Raw genomic sequence first — 23247 nt, 5'->3', positions numbered from 1 at the left:
CCTCTGTTCAGACATTGAAACAGAACAGCTTATTATGCTGTTGTTTTTTCAAAACATGTGATTCAGCCGGTTCTGTGCCAGAGGATGCTCTATCAATATGCATATACCTAAATGAAAAATACCTAAAACAAAGTCATTCATTTTCCCCTTAAAGGAACATTTTTGTACGTCATGTTCACTTCCCGTCTGCTCAAAACAAGTGACAGCGCTAGTCTGACGAATACAATTTCACTTCAGTCAACACACCTCTGCAGGCGGCTGATTCAGAGAAACATTATTCAGCAGAGTGAGAATAAGGGATAATGCACCGTCAGCTGGGTATTATCGCAAAATAAACCCTGACAGAGGATCTCAGGATCAGGGCTTGTATCCTTCTAGATCCTCAAAGGGTTTCATTTGCTATATTAAACATGCGACTATTGCATATTTCCATTCTTATTACATATAATAAATGAACATGAAAGATTGGATTTGTTATTTATTATACAGTTCTGAGATTGACAAATCAGAATCAAGTACTCCAGAGAGCTGTGTAATAATTATGGCAATTTAATGTGATAAAGTGATTTAGATAAATAAGCAAAGTTCTGGGTAAAAATATGATCTTGCTGCCTTGGACATAGTTAGATCAAAGCACATATATAATTTGCAAACTTTTTAGTTTTCCTAAGTTCATGATCCGTCAGAAAGCTTTTAGTTTCCAGAGAGGAGTCGAAATGTGCTGACACTAAAATATTCAGCAGCTTTCAGGAAATTAAAAAGTTGCTAAATTAGCACTGCAGGTGTGTGTATTAGAAATGATGTCCTCTCTAGTGAAACGTAATAAAATGTAAAGTTGCAATATTCATCTGAAGCACCTGAAAAAAAAAAAACTTTAAATTATATACAAATTTAATACTTTTTACTCTGTGTTCAGCACTCAGTAAATCAGTGATGTCCTCTATTTATAAATAAACACACTGTAACCCTGATTCAGTGTGCTTTTTTATTTTTACCAAAGGATAAAATAATATGGGATACAACAATATGAAGCAATTACCTGTAAGGAAAATCATACCTTTATCTTCTTTTTACCAGTGAAATTTGGCTCCGTTCACCACTTGCCCAATCTGCTCACGCATCACCTCTCTATGACAGACAATATAATCACTTACTTGAATGAATGAGAGTCTCCTCCTAATTTGTCATGTGTGAACTGGCTCCGGTTAGCCCAGTGCTCTGGGGTGTCTGTGTTGAATACAATGCCCATGACTGGCCGTTTGACTGACAGCTCCTGGGCAGATGAATCAGGAAGACTGTCACCCAGTATCAAAGCTGGGGCAGGTGCTGACTGGGACAGGCCAAGCATAGCATATAAGGCCAACACTAAAATTAACTTTCTCAACACCCCTCTCGGCAGGCACCCAGAGATGCGGACAGAAAATGAAGAGAGAACAGAGAAAACAGCAGTGTGCAAGCAGCAGGCCTGTGGGTGTTGCAGGCATATAAAGTTGAGTCACTTCTCAGGTGGAGTGTCAGAGTGATTGGGTCTGAAATCATTAGACATAGTGAAATGAGAAAGATACCATGTCACATGGCTCAGAATGTGCATTTATTAGCTTCCAGCTGCATATAAACTGTCAATAACTGTGCACAGCCATTTGTTATGCTATCCTTTGGTTTAATACACACACACACACACATATATGTATGTATATATTATATGTATACATTATATAGGCTATTTATTGCTATTAGTGAGAGATTTTGCAGTAAAATTATATATATATATATATCAAATAATGCTGTTTTTTTAACTTTCTATTCATCAAAGAATCCTGGAAAATGATCACCGCTTCAACGTTAGAAAACACCTGTGCTGCTTAATATTAAAATATTAAGAAGCATAGGTGTTTTCTAACATTGATAATAATTAGAAATGTTTCTTGAGCTGCAAAACAGCACAATAGAATGTTTTCTGAAAACATGCGACACTGAAGACTGAAGCTTAAAATAGAAATCAGTTTATTTTAAATTGTATAATGTATATGTATAATTTTACTGTATTTTTTATTTTTATTAAATGCATCCTTAGTCCTAGTTTTGAATAGTAGTGTATAGCTATAGCAATTTCAACTGTACTACATTTTCACTAGCAGTTTGAATTTATTGCAATTAAATGTACATGTATACATAAAGCTTTCTATCTTTTTAAATGCATATATCTGTTAAAATAGCCAGATATAGAGTGATTTATAGATGTCATACAGGTTGAATTCAGGTAAATTGTGACATTTTTGTCTCAAAAAGCAAAGCAAAAAGTCTTCCAGTTTACCTGAATTCATCTGCTAAAGGCTTTCTGTGTCATGTATTGTGCAGGCCATAATGCCTAAATGGTGACTTACAATGTGATGGAGGTTTCAGAGGAAAAGGCTTTTGAAGCTGGTGTCCTCCTCCATCCCAGATTCACTGCTAGCTCTGAAGTTAGCTTGTCGAAGTCTGTGGTAGTAAGCATGGGGATTTTCATGCCGGCCCTGTTTGGTGGCCACTGGCTAGGGCAGTAATCAGTCCGTGTTCAGACTCTGAGTCTGAGAACTCCTTTATGATAGCTTGTTTAAGCTGCCTGTAGTCAGACTGGATGTGTCCTGGCTGTAGAGGAAGCGTCGCACCTCAGGACTAGAGGTGATTCACAGCAGATAGAGTCTATCTTGGTGGTTCACACTGGTCCATGTCTCGCAGGTAGGCGTGGACGTCATTGTCTCTGACAAGTTCTGGTGTGAATCCAGGGATCTTTCTGGCTTTTTGGTTGAGGTCTTTGAGTGTCACTCCATGTGCTGTTTCAGGGCTCGCCTGAATTAATTATTTCCCTCTGCAGCTGCAGAAGTCCATGCAGTGTTCAGTATGATGGTAGTCATACTAGTGTGTGTGTGGGTATGTGTGTGTGTGTGTGTGTGATAACACTAGTGTTTTTGGATTAATAAAATGAAGATCATAAAATGAAACGCATATAATGGCTAAAAATAGTGCAAGTGAGCCTTGCTGTCTCTTTCAAGATTCAGGATTCCCAATAGCTATGAGTTGACTCAAGTGAATGTGTCCCTTCCAGCTGAACCAGCCCAGAGCTGCCCTAAATCATCAGCATATCCTCAATGCTCTCTTCCCCTTTGGTCATGGAAATGAAGGTCAATAGAAAGCATTGCTCATTTATCTCATGCATCAAGGTTTCACAGGCATCTGCATTTTATCTCCAAATGCAAATAACTGGAAAAAGATCTCCATTGAGGAAAATGTTGTTGGAGTCCCATCAACAGCCAGCCAATTCAGGTCCTCTCAGACTGATTTTAAATAATTAGTTAAATTTTTTTCTTCTTCTTCTTCTTCTTTTTATAGTGTCAGTAAACATGATCAAGTCTCTACTAGTAATTTTAACCATAATGCAACACCGGCATTCTGAAAAACCAGTAGAATTTCCCAAAGGAATTAATGACTAAAATATGCTAATTATTTTCAGAGTTTTAGGATTGAACAGCATTATTTTGCTATCAGAGCAAACACAGTGTCAAGAAACACGAGCTCTTGTGTACTGTAAAGAGTGCCAGTGCTGCCGCCTAGCGGTTAAAATCGGAATATAATTATAAACTCAAAATAAGTCTCGCTGAACAATGTCTTCATCATCAGACTTGTATATGTATTTAGGCATGCCGTTGTAAATTGGAAGTAGTGGGTGAGGTTCTTTCATAATGAGCTATATATATATATATATATATATATATATATATATATATATATATATATATATATATATATATATATATATATATATATATATATATATATATATATATATATATATACATACAGTATACAATTTACAACGGCATTTACTCTCTGCTTGCTGAAACACTGTTCAGTCAGTTTAATTAGTACAGTTGTCAGATCCTCAGCACCTCTTGATGTATGCCTGATTCTATGGCTAATTATCTACTGTATTGATCACTGGAGACAACTGTCTATTTATTTCCAGCTCTGGAGAGCAGTTACTCTCCATTTGACATTCTCATTAGGATTCAGCAGGAGATATTTAGTGGGCTGATAACATCTCATTCAACAAAGGCAAGGCAGGGTTATATGAGGAGTTATGGCCTCTTCTGCTCATATGGACATGCTGGATGAAAACATGGATTCTTTAAGAGGCTGGGAGACGATTGTGTGGCATGGTTTTCATCTGGAGGACTGGAGGAGACATGGAGTCATTAATAGAGTCGCCTATTTTGAGGTAATTACTTGAATTACATTTTGGCTTTACTTTTTCCCCACAGATGTTCTGTTTCAAATAGAAGAGCTAAAATATCTGAATTAGATGGATGGGTTATATTACTGCATTTAATGAACTGTTTTTGCCATATGTGTCCCCATGACTTACTTGTGAATTAACAGAATGCTTAGTTAATTATTAAATAGCTTTAACTAAAGCTAAACCAGTATATTAATTACATTGACAATCTTCTGGTTATGGTTGTATACAATTATGATTATTGGTTCTAACCATAACCCTATTGGGTATTACTAATTCATGTCTTCAAGTGGTTCTAAAGAATAGCACATAACAACACCATTATAATAAGGTGAAAAATTAAATATTAATAAATTGTGTACAAAAGAAGTACATTTAAAAAAGGTATATATCTAATAAAACATATTTTAGCAAAATATGCATTTTACTAGCCTTGCCACATTTACAAAGTTTGGTTCCTGTACTGAAAATTATGCATTCATAATAATAATAATAATAATAATAATACATTTATCTTCCAAGTCAAAATTGACCCAAATGCATTTTGATGGTTAATAAAAACACATATTTTAATATTTCAGAATATATTTTATAAAATATTTTTGTTGTTTACATAAATTATTTGGCTTTTTACAGTCATTCGTGCTGAAGTGAGATAGATGTTCAAGAAGTTTTTTATTTTTTATTATCATCATCATTAGTATTATTTAGTGCATAGCAATTGTCAGACATAAATACACAAAACAAACATAATCCATATTGACATTGGTTGTAAACATGTTAGGTGATCTCTAGATTTACAGTAACCGTGTTAATGTCGAATAAAAGTAGAAAAACATTAATGATTTTTAACAATTTTAAATTTAGAAAACAGTTATTATTATTATTATTATTATTATTATTCAGGAAACTTTTTCATTTGATACATAGACTAAGAGGTTGAGAGTGTTCCGGTGATCTGTGTGTGTGGTCACATCTACTCTTTCACAGCAGGGCTGATATCATTCTCAGCAATGCTCTGCTCCACTTTTCTTCATACTTCAAGCCAGTAATCAAGGCTAGAATATCAATAAAAGGCTGGATACAGTTAAAGCGTGATGGGGGGGTCGTCTCCCCTTACCAGAAGGATTAAACTCAAAGCACTTGATGAAATGATGGTTGACAGTGTTATTGGGGTTCAGAGGTCTGTGAGGCAGGGTGCAGCGGGGCTGATAAATTGCCCCTCAGAGACAAATATAGACCAGCCTGCAGCTCAAATCCAAGACATGCCCCTCACGTCTCTTCACGGGTGTGCGTCCGTGTGCATAAGCCTGCACTGTGTGTTGACTACATGGCAAACATATTTCTGCAGACACCGATCACAGATACTCATATAACAGGCCCCCGTTTTCTGGAAATGAAAAGTCATGCAAGCTTGACAGTGTTTGAAACCTCAAATTGTGGTAACCTGAGCAAAACTATTTAACTTTGTCAACAAGATACTCTGGCTGCGATACTCAACTCGATATGGCTGTGAGGTCATCATAAGCATTCCATCTCTTACCATGTGGCTGTAAGGGTCTGATCGCATCTGTACACCAACCACCAAAACCAGGGCTCACCTACAGCCCTCAGCAGGCATCATGCAATGTGTGGATTTAAGGAGTCTCTTCACCGTAGCCCAATTCATAAAGGCCAGATGTGACCACGGCCTGAAAGCTGGGACCACCGTTAATAAGAATTATGTATTTTTTGAGGTGGAGATCCTGGACCTCAAGAACAAGGCACAACTCTGCTACCTGGATAAGGTGCATTTAGCAGTGTTATTTTAGTATTGCTAATGTACTGCTATGGTATTTATTAACATTTTTGAATTATTTGTTATTTTTATTTTCTAATATTATTTTTATGTTATATTTGGTGATTTTGTTGTTGTCATTTTTAATAGTATTACTTTTTAAAAGATATTTCTATTAACTTTTAATTAATTTTGATTTCAGTTTGTCATTTTAATACTTTAAATGAAAATTAAAAATGTTGTTTTGACAACTAACTGAAATAATAGATTTTAGATGTATATTTTTATATCAATATACACTTTCAATATTTATAATGAATTGTATTTCAGTTTTATTTCAATTTAGAAAAAAATTAAATAAATAAATAAATAAAAATAATGGTTTTTGTTTTAGCTTTTGTTTTGGCGTTGGGTCAGAAATCCTATTTGAGTAAACAAAGGCCTCATGTGTGGGAGTTACTGAAAAAAACAATTCTTGAACTTTCTCAGGTGGAGCCCAACGCCACCATCGCAGAGATCAAGACCTTGCTGCACAAAATTTGTAAGTGCTTTTGTTCTTACACAATCGTATATGCTTACTCAAACTGTGCAGCATACATACATGATGTAATATGACCAAGCTGTTTAAAATATTACAATTCTTGAAATCCCTGCAGACCCCAAGTTTTATCCATCAAGACAGGCACTGAAGCTGCATCCAGGTAAAATTTCCCATTCGTCTATTTTATTTATTTATTTGTTTGTTACATAATTTATTATTATTATTATTATTATTATTTTACTTTTTAAGTCATTCTATTAAGTTCTGTCTGACATCCTGTGTATTCCGTTGCAATTTCTAAAATGTTTGTTTACACACAAAAAAAAAAAACTCTAGAAGAATTAAAGTCTAGTACAGTAGCCAGATGCGTTTCCAATCTTAGATCTGCAACAGCTGTGACGCATATGTGCACGTCTGCACTTCTCCTGATAGAATATCAGGCTTCATATCACAATGGAGAATGCAGGAGAGAGAAAACTTCAGTTTGTTAACAATATATAAACAAGAAAAGTTGTCATTTTTATACAAATCTTTTAACTGACGTGCATTTATTTTGACATTTCTTCGTATTATGACTGAGCTGATTGATTCTCAGAGGGAAAGGCCCTCAGTGATGATGATGTGCTGGAGGATCTACCGGTTGGCACGACCGCAACAATGTTCTTCCAGGACCTCGGCCCACAGTTAGGCTGGACTATGGTAAAGAAAGCATCTGATACATGCTCATTAAGACTATAGCAGCTCATATAATGTGTATGACAATAATGGTGGTTTTGTTTGGGGCTGATCGTAGGTATTTCTGGCAGAGTGTCTTGGGCCTCTTTTCGTTTACCTCCTGTTCTACTATCGGCTTCCATACATCTACGGTTTCGAGTTTGACTACACCCAAAGTCCATTTAAAGTTGTCAAGTGAGTTCCGAGTGAAAACCCTTATTCAGATGAGCTGAACTTGATGTGCTTATAGACATAAACACACTATTACAAATCCTTTCTGTCTCTTAAATGCCTGATCTAACTATTGCATTCAACTTTGTTTGTGTAACCAAGTGGTTCTCAACTCTGCCACTCGAGGTCCACTTTCCTGAGTTTAGCGCCAACCTTAAATCAAACTCACCTGCCAGTAACTCCTGAAGACCTTGATCTGCATGTTCAGGTGTGTTTGATTAGGGCTGGAGCCAAACTCTGCAGGAAAGTGGACCTCGAGCGCCAGAGTTGAGAACCGCTGGTGTTAAATAGTATTTCTGATTTAGATGTTACTGCATGAATCACATTTTTTTTTAAGTTTGAAAAAGTACAGCTAACTTTTTCAGTGTGAAAATCAATATTGAATAATATACCAAAGGTGTGGCAAAACGTTTGTGATTTATATTTGACCCTGCTGATTCAGGCTGGCTTACTGGTGCCACTCTCTTCATTACATTAAGAGGCTTGTGGAAACTATTTTTATCCATCGCTTTTCTGACGGAACATTACCTTTACGCACCATCATGATGGTATGTGTATGTCTGTTTTTTATTTCATATGAAATTGTCACAGTATTTACTGTCTTTGGCACATTAGCTAATGTGTCTGAAGTGCTTATGACATTGGCATTAGTTCAGTGGTGTCAGTGAAGCGTTGAGGAGCTTTGGGGGGAATATTTGGCTGCTTTCCATTAAGAGTCCTCTTGCTGGTTTAAATGATGCCCCTACTGTATCTTTCAACACACTCAGAATACATATGGTGTGACCATATGGAAGAGTCATTCAAAATATTTCCTGCTCATGTGAATGCTAATCATGCAAACAGTGTTGGGGAGTAACTAGTTACATGTAACGGCGTTACGTAATTTAATTACAAAATTATTGTAACTGTAATTAGTTACAGTTACTACGAAAAAATGAGTAATTAAATGACAGTTACTTATGAAATTTTTAACGATTACAAAGGGGATTACATTTGAATATTTACACACATCCACATACAGATTTAACTGATTTCTTCGCTGACTATTCTGAGACATACCGCCCTAATAATTTCCGGGATGCGGAAATACAGTCTGGTTCGTAGAATCAAGTCATAAAAACGAAATGCCTAACGCGGACGGAATATGCCACATTTTGGATGACTAAATCAAAAGTAGGTCAGTACACTTGAATCAAAACATGACATGGACTAGTGTCTGTGAATATAAAGCCCCCAAAATGCAATAGCCTATAAGACTTGCACATTCTGCGTGTTGGAAACCAGGCGCGGACTGGACACCGGGAGAACCGGGACAATTCCCGGTGGCCTGGCAGCCGATTTTGCCCCACTATTTAACATCATTATTGTATAATTGCCTGCCGAATGTACTAAAGCGATCATTTGCGAATCCGCCATATGATCATTAAATCTCTAATAAGTCATGAAGTGTTAGTCATGACTCGCGCGCTCTCCGCGCCTCCGCCAAACGGTTTGGATCAGACTCCGAGTAATCAATGCGCGAGAGAGAGAGAGAGAGAGAGAGAGAGAGAGAGAGAGAGAGAGAGAGAGAGAGAGAGAGAGAGAGAGAGAGAGAGAGAGAGAGAGAGAGAGAGAGAGAGAGAGAGAGAGAGAGAGAGAGAGAGAGAGAGAGAGAGAGAGAGAGTTTTTTTTATAGGTTTAGGGGGAGCTACGACAGACAACAACACAACCCTTACGAAAATTAACATTTTAACATTTAACTATAAATCCAGAGAAAATGGTTACTATTGTTTAACTGGGGTAACCAAAAATGTAACATTATTTTACAAATGTATTTATTTAAAAATAAATACAAATCCATTTGCAAAAAAAAACAAAAAACAAAACAAGGTTATTTTACTTTTATATAGGATAATAAAAGCAAGGTTAATTTTTGTAAGGGAAAAACATGACTCGTGTACAGTATTAGGATTTTTCTATAAAGATATTGTAGTATTGTAGAGTATTGTATTGTAAAGTATAGTTTTGTTCAATCTTGAGTATTAAAGTCATGAGAGAGATGGATAACAGGGCAAAATAAAGAGACTGGAGAGAAAAATGGAAAGTGAAGGTGCAGTTCAGGAGAGAACTTTTAATTATTTAGCATGTCCCCAAATTAAAGATTTAAACCTTTTTTATGTCAGGTCCATACAAAAAATAGTTTTGTCCATGAATTTGTTTGTATGAGTTTGAATTTTCCAGTCCGAATTTTTTACCCAGTCTGCCCATCCTGTAAATTAATGGCAAAGACATGGTTTCATTGACTACACATAGGCCTACTGAAGCTCGCAGTGTTTTCAACCTCTGCCATCTCAATATAGGAGTACACTGTCACGGCAGGGATCCAATGAGGCACGGAGATAGAACCAAGTGCGGGTATGATATTTATTTAAAGGGTAATCCAAAGGGGTAAACAGTCCAGGCAGGGTCAAAACCAGAATATCCAAATATACAAGACACGAGGACAAGGCAAGGCAAGGCAAGATGACGGACATGAAATAACCTCAACATTAAACAAGGACTCCGTAACACAGACTCAGACAGACCGGGTATAAATACACAGAAGGATAATGAGGGAACAGGAGACAGGTGGGGAACAATCAATACTAACAAGGAGGAAGGTGACCAAATAAGGGAACAGGAAGTGATAAGGTGACAGACACCGTGAGAAAGGGGGACATCTAGTGGAAACCCAGGGACACAACCCAGACACTGTGACAGTACCCCCCCTCTACGGAGCGGCTCCCAGACGCTCCACGACAGACACAAAACAGAGACCAGGAGGGAGGCGGACAGGTGGAGGCTCAGGGGTAGAGACGGAGGGCCAGAAAAAAAAATCATGGGGAACAGATACCAGAAGTGTAGACACAAAACAGAGAGACCAGGAGGGAGGAGGACCGGAGGAGGTTCAGGGGGAGGGACGGAGGGCCAGGCTCACAGAGAGGAACAGGGACAGGAGTGAACACAAAAACAAAAAACAACATGAAGCCCCTCCAGGGCGGGGCAGAAGACCACACCGTCCGTGTGGTGGAGACTGGATTCCCCCAGGGCGGAGCAGAGGACCACCACAACCGTGTGGTCAGGGCGGAAGCCTCCCAGGGCGGAGCAGAAGACCACCACAACCATGTGGTCAGGACGGAAGCCCCCCAGGGCAGAGCAGAAGACCACCACGTCCTTGTGGACGAAGCCAGAGTCCTCCAGGGCGGAGCAGAAGACCCCCACAACCGTGTGGTCAGGGCGGAAGGCCCCCAGGGCGGAGCAGAAGACCACCACAGCCATGTGGTCAGGACCAGAGCCCCCCAAGGCGGAGCAGACCTCCGTGCGGCTGGATCAATGGGACAACGAAACTCTGGTAATCCCCTGGTGTCCTTACTGGACTCCAGAAGATTGGTGCTGGCCTGACACTGCTCATGAAGATCATTGGTGACTTGCATTTGCTCATGAAGATCAATGGTGACTTGCCTTTGTTCATGAAGATCAGAGGTGACTTGCCTTTGTTCATGAAGATCAGAGGTGACTTGACTCAGTCCTTGAAGACCACCGGTGACTTGACTCAGTCCTTGAAGACCACCGGTGACTTGACTCAGTCCTTGAAGACCACCGGTGACTTGACTCAGTCCTTGAAGATCACCGGTGACTTGACTCAGTCCTTGAAGATCACCGGTGACTTGACTTCAGTCCTTGAAGATCACCGGTGACTTGACTTGACTCTGAAAGGTCAACGGTGACTAGCCCTGACTCAGGAGGATCCGCGGTGACTAGCCCTGACTCAGGAGGATCCGCGGTGACTAGCCCGGACTCAGGAGGAATCACGGTGACTAGCCCTGACTCTGGAGGATCAGCGGTGACTAGCCCTGACTCTGGAGGATCAGCGGTGACTAGCCCTGACTCTGGAGGATCAGCGGTGACTAGCCCTGACTCTGGAGGATCAGCGGTGACTAGCCCTGACTCTGGAGAGTTCACTGGCACCTGACTCGACTCTGGAGAGTTCACTGGCACCTGACTCGATTCCGGAGGGTCAACTGGCACCTGACTCGACTCCGGAGGGTCAACTGGCACCTGACTCGACTCCGGAGGGTCAACTGGCACCTGACTCGACTCCGGAGGGTCAACTGGCACCTGACTCGACTCCGGAGGGTCAACTGGCACCTGACTCGACTCCGGAGGGTCAACTGGCACCTGACTCGACTCCGGAGGGTCAACTGAGACTCTCATCCTGTGCAACGGCGCTGGGCAAGCAGCCATCTTGGGCCATGACTCTGGACAGGCGGCCCTCTTGTACTGTGGTGCTGGGCTGGCGGCCATCTTGTACTGTGGCGCTGAACCGGTGGCCAATTTGGGCATTGGCGCTGGGCTGGCGGCCATCCTGTACTGTGGCGCTGGACCGGTGGCCAATCTGGGCATTGGCGCTGGGTTAGCGGCCATCTTGTGCTGTGGCGCTGGACTGACGGCCATCTTGTGCTGTGGCGCTAGGCTGACGGCCATCTGGTGCTGTGGCGCTAGGCTGACGGCCATCTTGGGTTGTGGAGCTGAACCGGTGGCCAATTTGGGCATTGGCGCTGGGCTGGCGGCCATCTTTGGCTGTGGTGCTGGAACGGTGGCCAATTTGGGCATTGGCGCTGGGTTAGCGGCCACCTTGTGCTGTGGTGCTGGACCGGTGGCCAATTTGGGCTGTGGCGCTGAACCGGTGGCCAATTTGGGCATTGGCGCTGGGCTGGCGGCCATCTTGGGCTGTGGCGCTGGAAAAGTGGCCAATTTGGGCATTGGCGCTGGGTTAGCGGCCATCTTGTGCTGTGGCGCTTGGCTGTTAGCCATCCTGGGCAGTGGTGCTGGACTGGTGGCCATCTTGGGTTGTGGCGCTTGGCTGGTTGCCATCCTGGGCAGTGGTGCTGGGCTGACGACCACCCCGCCGGAAGAGACCGAAGTGGCTGGGGCATCCCTCCGAAGCCGATGCTGCAGGTAGCGCACGAATTCCCAGAATTCCAGTGTCTCTAACTGCGCCATCTCCTCATGAGACACTGGATCATCCAGCCCGCCATTGAAATAGTCCTTGAGGGCCGCATCGTTGTAGCCCATGCCCTCGGCCAGGGACCAGAACACCTGAGCCAGGGCACCCACTTCATTGCCCTCTTGGCGGAGGGCGATCAACCGAAGGTACTTGGTTCGCCGCTCCGCCATCTTGGCTGGGGAACGGAAAAATGACATACTGCTGGTTCCTAGTGTGACGGAGTCCTTCTGTCACGGCAGGGATCCAATGAGGCACGGAGTTAGAACCAAGTGCGGGTATGATATTTATTTAAAGGGTAATCCAAAGGGGTAAACAGTCCAGGCAGGGTCAAAACCAGAATATCCAAATATACAAGACACGAGGACAAGGCAAGGCAAGGCAAGATGACGGACATGAAATAACCTCAACATTAAACAAGGACTCCGTAACACAGACTCAGACAGACCGGGTATAAATACACAGAAGGATAATGAGGGAACAGGAGACAGGTGGGGAACAATCAATACTAACAAGGAGGAAGGTGACCAAATAAGGGAACAGGAAGTGATAAGGTGACAGACACCGTGAGAAAAGGGGACATCTAGTGGAAACCCAGGGACACAACCCAGACACTGTGACATACACGAGCACATAAACATAATTTCTAGAACTGCTCTGTGTCACTTCATGTGCATTTTACTTATTTTGAGAAAACTATCATCATATACAAAGAGACAGCAGTTCAAAAAAAAACACCAATGTTTCAGGAGTTTAGTACACAGAACACGTCACATGCTTATTAGATAACTGTATTTAAGTTGATGTATATGCTTTTATTTATTATTCTTTAATTTAAAAAAAAAAAAGTAATCAAAAAGTACTCAAAAGTAATTAGTTACATTACTTTAATAAAGTAATTGAAAAAGTTACACTACTATTACATTTTAAACAGGGTAACTTGTAATCTGTAACCTATTACATTTCCAAAGTAACCTTCCCAACACTGCATGCAAATGAGCGAGGTTAAATGAAGGTAAACATAACTAAAGTATACAGTTAAGGCTTGCATTTATAATAAAGTTAAGGAATGATTCTTTGAGCAGTTACTGTGTGTTATATTAGACCCGATCCTTACATGAATTTAAACGTGATTCTGTAGCTCTGTCTCTATTACTGGGGATTTGCAGCATGGCAGGCATATTACATCAACCATCCACTCTACACCCCACCAAGTAAGTGCTCATTATGTCACACATTACATTAGATTGTGAGCCTCATATTAACTTTCTGGTTGTTTCTCTAGCTTATGGGAGACTTCAGATCTACTCTGCACTGGTAATGTTTTTGGTATGTGTGTCAAAATGTTTATTAATATCCAGTATTTATTATTGTGTTTTAAATATTTAAGCTACATTCATTATATAATATTTAATATTTAAGCTACATTAAAGTTACGTTGATTTAAATATATGTATATATGTGTGTATATATTATTGAGAGAGCTCCATTTTCCAAACCATGCCTTTACTCAAATTTAATTAATCTATGATGATTTTAAAGAGGTCATATGACGTTGCTAAAAAAAACATCATGTTGTGTATTTTGTGTAATGCAATGTGTTTTTGTGGTTTAAGGTTAAAGAAACACATTGTTCATCATTGTTGCTCCTCTATGCTCGGCCTTTCTTTTTTCATGAAGCTCAATATTTTGTAAAGTCAAGTCAAGTCAAGTCACCTTTATTTATATAGAACTTTAAACAAAATACATTGCGTCAAAGCAACTGAACAACATTCCTTAGGAAAACAGTGTGTCAATAATGCAAAATGATAGTTAAAGACAGTTCATCATTGAATTCAGTGATGTCATCTCTGTTCAGTTTAAATAGTGTCTGTGCATTTATTTGCAATCAAGTCAACGATATCGCTGTAGATGAAGTGTCCCCAACTAAGCAAGCCAGAGGCGACAGCGGCAAGGAACCGAAACTCCATCGGTGACAGAATGGAGAAAAAAACCTTGGGAGAAACCAGGCTCAGTTGGGGGTCAGTTCTCCTCTGACCAGACGAAACCAGTAGTTCAATTCCAGGCTGCAGAAAAGTCAGATTGTGCACAAGAATCATCTGTTTCCTGTGGTCTTGTCCTGGTGGTCCTCTGAGACAAGGTCTTTACAGGGGATCTGTATCTGGGGCTCTAGTTGTCCTGGTCTCCGCTGTCTTTCAGGGATGTAGAGGTCCTTTCTAGGTGCTGATCCAGCATCTGGTCTGGATACGTACTGGATCCGGGTGAATGCAGTGACCCTCTGATCTGGATACAGACTGGATCTGGTGGCTACGGTGACCTCGGAATAAGAGAGAAACAGACTAATATTAGCGTACATGCCATTCTTCTAATGATGTATCAAGTACATCGGGTGGTATGGGAAGTGTAACTGGTTCCGGTTTACCTAATTAATGCAGCCTAAAAATCCTTTAACGGATTTGGATATTAAAAGCATATTAGTATGTTATGTGTAAGCCAGGTTAAAGAGATGGGTCTTTACTCTAGATTTAAACTGCAAGAGTGTGTCTGCCTCCCGAACAATGTTAGGTAGATTATTCCAGAGTTTAGGCGCCAAATAGGAAAAGGATCTGCCACCCGCAGTTGATTTTGATATTCTAGGTATTATCAAATTGCCTGAGTTTTGAGAACGTAGCGGACGTAGAGGATTATAATGTAAAAGGAGCTCATTCAAATACTGAGGTGCTAAGCCATTCAGGGCTTTATAAGTAATAAGCAATATTTTAAAATCTATACGTTTGATAGGGAGCCAGTGCAGTGTTGACAGGACCGGGCTAATATGGTCATACTTCCTGGTTCTAGTAAGAACTCTTGCTGCTGCATTTTGGACTAGCTGTAGTTTGTTTACTAAGCGTGCAGAACAACCACCCAATAAAGCATTACAATAATCTAACCTTGAGGTCATAAATGCATGGATTAACATTCCTGCATTTGACATTGAGAGCATAGGCTGTAATTTAGATATATTTTTGAGATGGAAAAATGCAGTTTTACAAATGCTAGAAACGTGGCTTTCTAAGGAAAGATTGCGATCAAATTGCACACATAGGTTCCTAACTGATGACGAAGAATTGACAGAGCAGCCATCAAGTCTTTGACAGTGTTCTAGGTTATTACATGCAGAGTTTTTAGGTCCTATAATTAACACCTCTGTTTTTTCAGAATTTAGCAGTAAGAAATTACTCGTCATCCAGTTTTTTATATCAACTATGCATTACATTAGTTTTTCAAATTGGTGTGTTTCACCGGGCCGCGAAGAAATATAGAGCTGAGTATCATCAGCATAACAGTGAAAGCTAACACCATGTTTCCTGATGATATCTCTCAAGGGTAACATATAAAGCGTAAAGAGTAGCGGCCCTAGTACTGAGCCTTGAGTTACTCCATACTGCATTTGTGATCGATATGATACATCTTCATTCACTGCTACGAACTGATGGCGGTCATATAAGTATGATTTAAACCATGCTAATGCACTTCCATTAATGCCAACAAAGTGTTCAAGTCTATGTAAAAGAATGTTGTGGTCAATTGTGTTAAACGCAGCACTAAGATCCAATAAAACTAATAGAGAGATACAACCACGATCAGATGATAAGAGCAGGTCATTTGTAACTCTAAGGAGAACAGTCTCAGTACTATGATACGGTCTAAATCCTGACTGGAAATCCTCACATATACCATTTTTCTCTAAGAAGGAATATAATTGTGAGGATACCACCTTTTCTTGTATCTTAGACAGAAAAGGGAGATTCGAGATTGGTCTATAATTAACTAGTTCTTTGGGGTCAAGTTGTGGTTTGATGAGAGGCTTAATAACAGCCAGTTTGAAGGTTTTGGGGACATATCCTAATGACAATGAGGAATTAATAATATTCAGAAGAGGATCTATGACTTCTGGAAGCACCTCTTTTAGGAGCTTAGGTGCTATAGGGTCTAACATACATGTTGTTGGTTTAGATGATTTAACAAGTTTATACAATTCTTCCTCTCCTATAGTAGAGAATGAGTGGAACTGTTCCTCATGGTGTCTATAGTGCACTGTCTGATGCGATACTGTAGCTGAAGGCTGAATGGTTACAATTTTATCTTTAATAGTATCGATTTTAGAAGTAAAGTAGTTCATAAAGTCATTACTGCTGTGATGTTGGGAAAATTTCAACACTTGTTGAGGCTTTATTTTTCGTTAATTTAGCTACTATATTGAATAAATACCTGGGGTTATGTTTGTTTTCTTCTAAAAGAGAAGAAAAGTAATCGGATCTAGCAGTTTTTAATGCTTTTCTGTAGAATAGGTTACTTTCCCGCCAAGCAATACGAAATACCTCTAGTTTTGTTTTCCTCCAGCTGCGCTCCATTTTTCGGGCTGCTCTCTTTAGGGTGCAAGTATGCTCATTATACCATGGTGTCATACTGGTTTCTTTAACCTTCCTTAAGCGTAAAGGAGCAACTGTATTTAAAATGCTAGAAAAGAGAGAGTCCATAGTTTCTGTTACATCATCAAGTTGTTCTGAGGTTTTGGATATGCTAAGGAATTCGGATACATTAGGAAGATAACTTAAAAAGCAGTCTTTGTGGTAGAAGTGATGGTTCTTCCATACTTGTAACAAGAATTAGAATTTACAATTTTGGCTATATGAAGTTTGCACAAAACTAAATTATGATCTGAAATATCATCACTTGCGAGGTGTATACTGATTGGCCAGCTTACCAGTGCATTGTGATTGGCTTAATGCCTCAAGCATGTGACGGAAATGCCCCTTAACATAGTGTGTTGCCATGTCCTGGCACGATGAGAAAAAAAACAAAAATTAATTTTCTTTTTACGCATTGCGTTGCGTATCACGCCACATAAGCATAAAAGCATTGTCTGCATCTGTGATCAGAGAAACAACAAACAAGTGCCACTCTGCACTGCTCAAAACTTTTGTTTAAATCTTTAGTGGCAAATTCTTCAAATATAAAAAACTTACTTACAGGCTGTGAGTCAGAAATGCCAGACTCTCCTTGCAAAGCTGGAAATGCCCCACTTTATAGAAACAGCTTTTGTGTGTAGAAGGCTACTTTTCCAGGTTCAGGAAACAGTCCTACATAAAATGTTCTGCACACCTTTGAATATTGGTGTTGAACTGTTCTGGGACAGTGTTGCAAATACAGATTAACCACTGATTTCTAGTTGTGTCCTCTTTTGGAAGGCCAAACAGAGTAGTTTCGCTTTCACAATGAAACACACAGCATCACACACAAACTCCGCTTCGTCCACAGTGAAAACCGATCCGGCGATCCACAGCTCGAAATTGATGTATTTCCTCAGCAACCAGCATGGATCAGCTCTAGGCATGACGAAGCGAATATCCTTCTCTTTTGGAAGGCCAAACAACATAGTTTTGCTTTCACAATGAAACACTCAGCGTCTCCACAAAATGGCGGCAACAGCAACAACAATACTTAAGCGAGAATAAAAGTAACACCTTCTTTCTTTGCGTGAACATTTGAGCTGTGTTTTGCAAATCTCCCCACATCGTGAGGTGGACATGTGGGGGTGTCTAAAGTACAAGTCTAAACTTTTATGAAGAATACCTCTTTGGGATTGAGATTTTAGTCTTTGCAACTTTAGTGATCTTATCAATGCACAAACAGCTTGTAACACTCCAAAGAGAAAGGAAAATTTGAAATTGCATCATATGACCCCTTTAATGATGTAAGGACAGATTTCACAGAAATATATGTGACCATTTACTCTGACAAGATGTTGTATAGCCATATGTAATGGTACAATGAACAATAAAGTTCTTCCACATTATTTTAGCTGTTAACTACTAGAGGACCACGTTACATAGTGTAGCTTTATTTTTACCAAACTGTTTTTCTTCATCATCTCTTTGTTCGTTTTATTCAGGTCTGTGAGTTTGGAAATTTTTCAGTTCATCTGATTTTGAATCGAATCAGTTGTAATGGTGAGTCCTAATAAAGATTCCTCTCTCTAGTTGTTTGAGCGTAAACTTGACCAATCAAGCCAGACAATGAAAACCTAGTGACTGTGATTAATTACCATTTCTTTGTTCCTTTCATAAAGGACTGTGTGGGTGTGCGCAGAAAAAATTATCTGTTACATTAATACCTTCTTCAGAGACTATGCATTCTCCTGACAGAATCCTTAACTCTTCAGTTTCTTAGCTATAGATATTTCCATTACTGCATAACCTTATGCTTTTCTCACACATCAACAGGATCCAGGCCTAAAGAGATTCCTTATCCCACAAATAATCCATTCACTTGGCTCTTTTTCTTCGTGTCCTGCCCAAACTACACATACGAGGTTTGTCAAATTCACAGAATAACCTACTTCATGTCAAAAAAAGCAGTAAATGGGACATTTGGAATGTCTGGAGCAGCATGTGAAATCTACAATAAACATGTGAAATGTTTCTGGATGATTCCGGAGATCTAGAGGAATATTGTCTGTGTTATGTGTAGTAAAGTAAAATCGAAAAATTTGCATTTATTTCCAGGTGGGATCATGGATCAGCTTCACAGTAATGACACAATGTGTTCCAGGTATTTTATCACATACCATCTACACACTACAATAAAGAGTCCAAGGCTGCATCTCTCTCAAAATGGCAAACATTTCTTTAAAGAACCTTAAACGTGAACACAAGATATAACCTAAAACATAATAAATGTTGTTCACTCGGGCAGCCATGTTGCTGCTGTATGCTGAAATAATTCTCATCAAGTGTGGCCCTGAAAAATCTTCATTTAAAAGGCTATCTGGCTCTTCCCCCTACCCCTTCCTCTCCAACCAAAAGAGAATTGCGACATCGGCAGGTTTAAGGGTAGGAATTGGATTGGGCCTAAAACTACACTGAAAATCTGGGATTCAAAATCTAAACCTGGAAATTAAACATTAAAATAAACATTGATTCAAAATGAATTACCTACATTTAATATTCTGCATTAAGTTAGAAGAAAAGCTAAATATTTCCCACCAGTGCTCTCTGACTATAGTATTTTATTGAGTATATATTTTGCTGCATCTATCTAATAGAAACCATGAATCTTTTGTATCTTTGCAGTGGGAGTTTTTGCATTTTTGGGTCTTATTCAGATGACTATATGGGCTCGGACAAAGCATAAAACCTACACTGAGCAATTCAAAGACTATCCTGACCTGAGAACAGCCATCATTCCACTCTTCTTCTAGATCGATTGGATGGAGGATGAACCTACATGCACTTTTCTCATTGGAAGCATCACCAAACAAAATATTATAAGCAGCAAAATAAGTCTATTGTTTCTCTGTCAGACATCGTGATTTATTCAGACACAGATAAGTGTGTAAATGGTAATTACTATTAAGAGAGGCTTACTGAAAATAGATGGAGGTTGAACTGCAAGATTGAGGAAGATATACTAACAGAAATGTCTTGCAAAAAGTTTTTTTTTGTTTTTTTTTGGCAAACTTATAACATTTGCTTGACATCAGAGAGTTTAAGTTGAGCCCTGATTTGGAGGTCTTCAGACCACCAAACAGAAAAAATGGTGTACAATGTGATTTTATTGATGTTGATTGTTAGTTTTTGTATTCCATTAAAACATTTTGCAGAACAAATCTGAGTGATTTTGTCGTAAAGAAAATGTTGCTGAAGATTTTATTTCCCAGAAATAAGTGATCGTCAGTTTTCCAAATGTCAGTATTTTCAAGACATGGTAAAACAACAAACTTACAGAATAGTAAGTTTGAAAGCTGTATTATTGCATATTAAAACTATTGGCTTAAAATATTCACTAACGAATACATTTGAACCACTTCATTCCCCCCAAAAGAATCAATTTTCATCGTCTACATCATGAGGTCAACTTTTGCCTGGTTCGCATGGTCAAGTTAGCTTCTTGCCAAAATGACATTGTGTAATCACTCATATATATATATATATACACCTGCAAGCCAAGCATTATAATAAAAAGTGAACGCCAGCCAGCTGACCCTGAGAAATAGTAGCAATAAAAAGAAACTTTGATGGAATAATGCTGCAAATTTGCATTAGTTTCAGGTTCAGATTACAGATTTATAATTCATTTGAGCATATGCTGTTGATGTTTAAGCATGACAAAAGCAATGTATTATCAGAGTTATATTGGAATAAAACATTTCACTGCTTGTGCAGATGTGTTTTGGTTCAGGATTTCAAAGATTTGTACAGCCTCGAAAAACTGCAATTCCAAGAAAGGAAAACATTAATATTTACATATGTGTAAACATTATAAACATTTCAAATTGCATGGAAGTTTTTTTAGTGTGGAAACTGAATATTTCTTATGAGTTTTATACAAAATACTGAGCTGCATCAATTCACCAGAATTAAAGTGATAATTCACACAAAAATCTTTTACTCACCCTCACGTCTTTCCAAACATTTATTATTTTATTTTATTTTTTTCTCTGCTAAACACAAAATATATTTTAAAGGACGTTGATAACTATGTTTTGGTTCCATTTGATTTTTATTAAATTTTTTGTTCAAATAATGGCAGTAAATGGGAACTAAAACTGTTTGATTACTAACATTTTTCACACTATCTTGTCATAGGTTTGGAACGACACAAGGGTGAGTAAATGTTGAAAATTTTCATTTTTTGGTGCATCATCCCTTTGATGTGTGGAGGTTTTTCTTTCAGTGGGTGAAGATTGACCTTAGACTGAAATGCTATAGACTGAGGGCAGATGTACACATATGTATTAATGAAAAAAATGTATGACGTTTTTAAAACCTAAAATAGATGCAGCAGGTTTTTTTTGTATAAATATATAAAAGGCTTTAGGAACTCTATAAAACACAAGGTTTAATGAACTGTCACCCAGGAGTCCTTTTGAAGCGTATGAGTGTTTTAACTGTTTTTCGCCACATCTCTTTGTAGCGGTGAGATCTTTTTCTCTCGTCTCAGCACTGATGCTCTGAGCTGAGTATCATCGTCTCCTGACTGCTGCTTGGCAAAACTCACAAACACCTGTAAGGCAGCGAAACAGATGAGCTGTTAGTCTTATCAGTCACATCTGCTGAGCAAATATGGAAGGTCCCTAGAGTGCAGCATGTCAATGAGATATGTTACTTGAAGCTTTATCACATCACACCTGCTAATGACGTGATGGTGAAGTTACCTGGTCTAATGTGGTCTGAGACACAGAGTAGTCCTCAATGTTCAGTCTCTCTTTGTTGGTCAACACCAGTTGGAAGACTCGTGCCAGTGAGGAGGCGATGATTTCATATTGTAAAGTGTTGTAGTGTTTCTCTCGTTGTTTACATCCTGGGAAGCTGCTTTCCATGAAGGACTCAGCCAGGACCAGATCAGGAGGTATGCCTGCTTTTTCAGCTTTGATCTTCATGGTGACAACATAGCCACCTCCAAACCTGTCCGCAAGCACAATTAATATGTCTCATACATTTCAAATCAAGCTTGTTTTTGACCATTTAATGGATTAAAGTTGTTTTGCCTTTGGAAGTTGAGAATTTAAGGCAGGAAGAGTGGTAATATGGAAATGGCATCCTTGAAATTAATACTTCAAAATCCAAAAATAAAAATAATACATGTGCTTTCCAAACATACTCACTTATATTTTAGATGCTGGATTGTGCCCAGACACTTAAACGTCCCATTGACCATGATGGCCAAGCGAGTACAAAGAGCCTCACACTCTTCCATACTGTAAATGCAAAAAAAAAAAAAATTTATAAAAATAATTAATACATCCCTTTAATTTTCATTTAAAAATAATGAATAATAGATTCAAAAAAAATATATATATAATTTTTTGAAAAAAAAAAAAAAAATTATAATAATAATGATAAATAATAATAATAATTTACAATAAATAATTATTTAAGAAAATACTTGAGACATTTAAGTCACTAAAAAAACTATAATTGTCATTGCATTCACACAGGGGACTAGCCTCAGATTTAGATGTAAAATATATTAGTTGATTTAACAACACATTTGTATGATGTTCACAGTGCTCTGGTGTAGGTTTATGGTCACGTGACTTGCAATTATACAGATAAAAAAAATATTTTTTAATAGGTGTTTAATTTAGACAATTTTACAACTGCGATATGATGCGATTATTCAGTGATTGTGAATTTGAACTGTGATAAGACTTTTTTTTAATGTAAATGTCTCATATTGCTACTGATTTACTTTATTTACTTTGATCTGAGCCTCTTTAAAAACACTGTATTATAAGCATGTGTAAATACATTGAGTCGCTACACTCTAAAACACACCCCACATGAAAATATACTTCTTTAATTTTTAAATAGCAACCTGTTATTTGAAAATTGTGATTTAAAAAGATATATCACTATTCAGTTTCATTTTGATTAATTGTGCAGCCCCATTTGTGGATATTAATGTTACATTTGATTTAATTCATTATTAGCTTATAACTCACAAACTCCCAGCAGTTCCCTCACAAACACCCAGTTATTCATGAACCGTCTTTGGGAAACTCTGCATTAACTTTAAATTCTTGCCTGTGAGACGTCAAAACGACTGCCCTCCCATCACGGATGATACTCAGAATGGCGGTCCACAGGAAGCGACGGGAGTGTGGGTCCATTCCTGTGGTGGGCTCATCCTGCATCCATTTA

At 38.9% G+C, this 23247-nt stretch overlaps 2 protein-coding genes across 2 annotated transcripts in view; one reads left to right on the top strand and one right to left on the bottom strand.

Moving 5' to 3' along the window:
* The first annotated feature begins 5781 nt into the window (after positions 1-5781).
* On the top strand, positions 5782-20210 carry tecrl2b (trans-2,3-enoyl-CoA reductase-like 2b). The gene is made up of 12 exons (XM_059563861.1): positions 5782-6060; positions 6540-6591; positions 6707-6751; positions 7187-7290; positions 7385-7500; positions 7979-8084; positions 13701-13773; positions 13845-13888; positions 18495-18552; positions 18826-18914; positions 19108-19153; positions 19675-20210. The coding sequence occupies exons 1-12, from the start codon at positions 5896-5898 to the stop codon at positions 19800-19802; spliced, it is 1026 nt and encodes a 341-aa protein (XP_059419844.1). The 5' UTR covers positions 5782-5895; the 3' UTR covers positions 19803-20210.
* Positions 20211-20212: 2 nt separating this feature from the next.
* Positions 20213-23247, bottom strand: part of LOC132155082 (retinal-specific phospholipid-transporting ATPase ABCA4-like) — a 41799-nt gene continuing 38764 nt past the window's right edge. Inside the window, exons 48-51 of the mRNA XM_059563862.1 lie at positions 23131-23234; positions 22209-22301; positions 21759-22008; positions 20213-21607 (exon numbers count right to left, since the gene is read on the bottom strand). Coding sequence (XP_059419845.1) covers positions 21488-21607; positions 21759-22008; positions 22209-22301; positions 23131-23234 — 567 coding nt within the window. The 3' untranslated portion in view covers positions 20213-21487. The remainder of the gene's footprint in view (positions 21608-21758; positions 22009-22208; positions 22302-23130; positions 23235-23247) is intronic.

Source organism: Carassius carassius, chromosome 12 (genome assembly GCF_963082965.1).
Source record: "Carassius carassius chromosome 12, fCarCar2.1, whole genome shotgun sequence".
NCBI lineage: Eukaryota > Metazoa > Chordata > Actinopteri > Cypriniformes > Cyprinidae > Carassius > Carassius carassius.
Note: the sequence above shows the minus strand (reverse complement) of the source record. Positions and strands in the feature narration are given on the sequence as shown.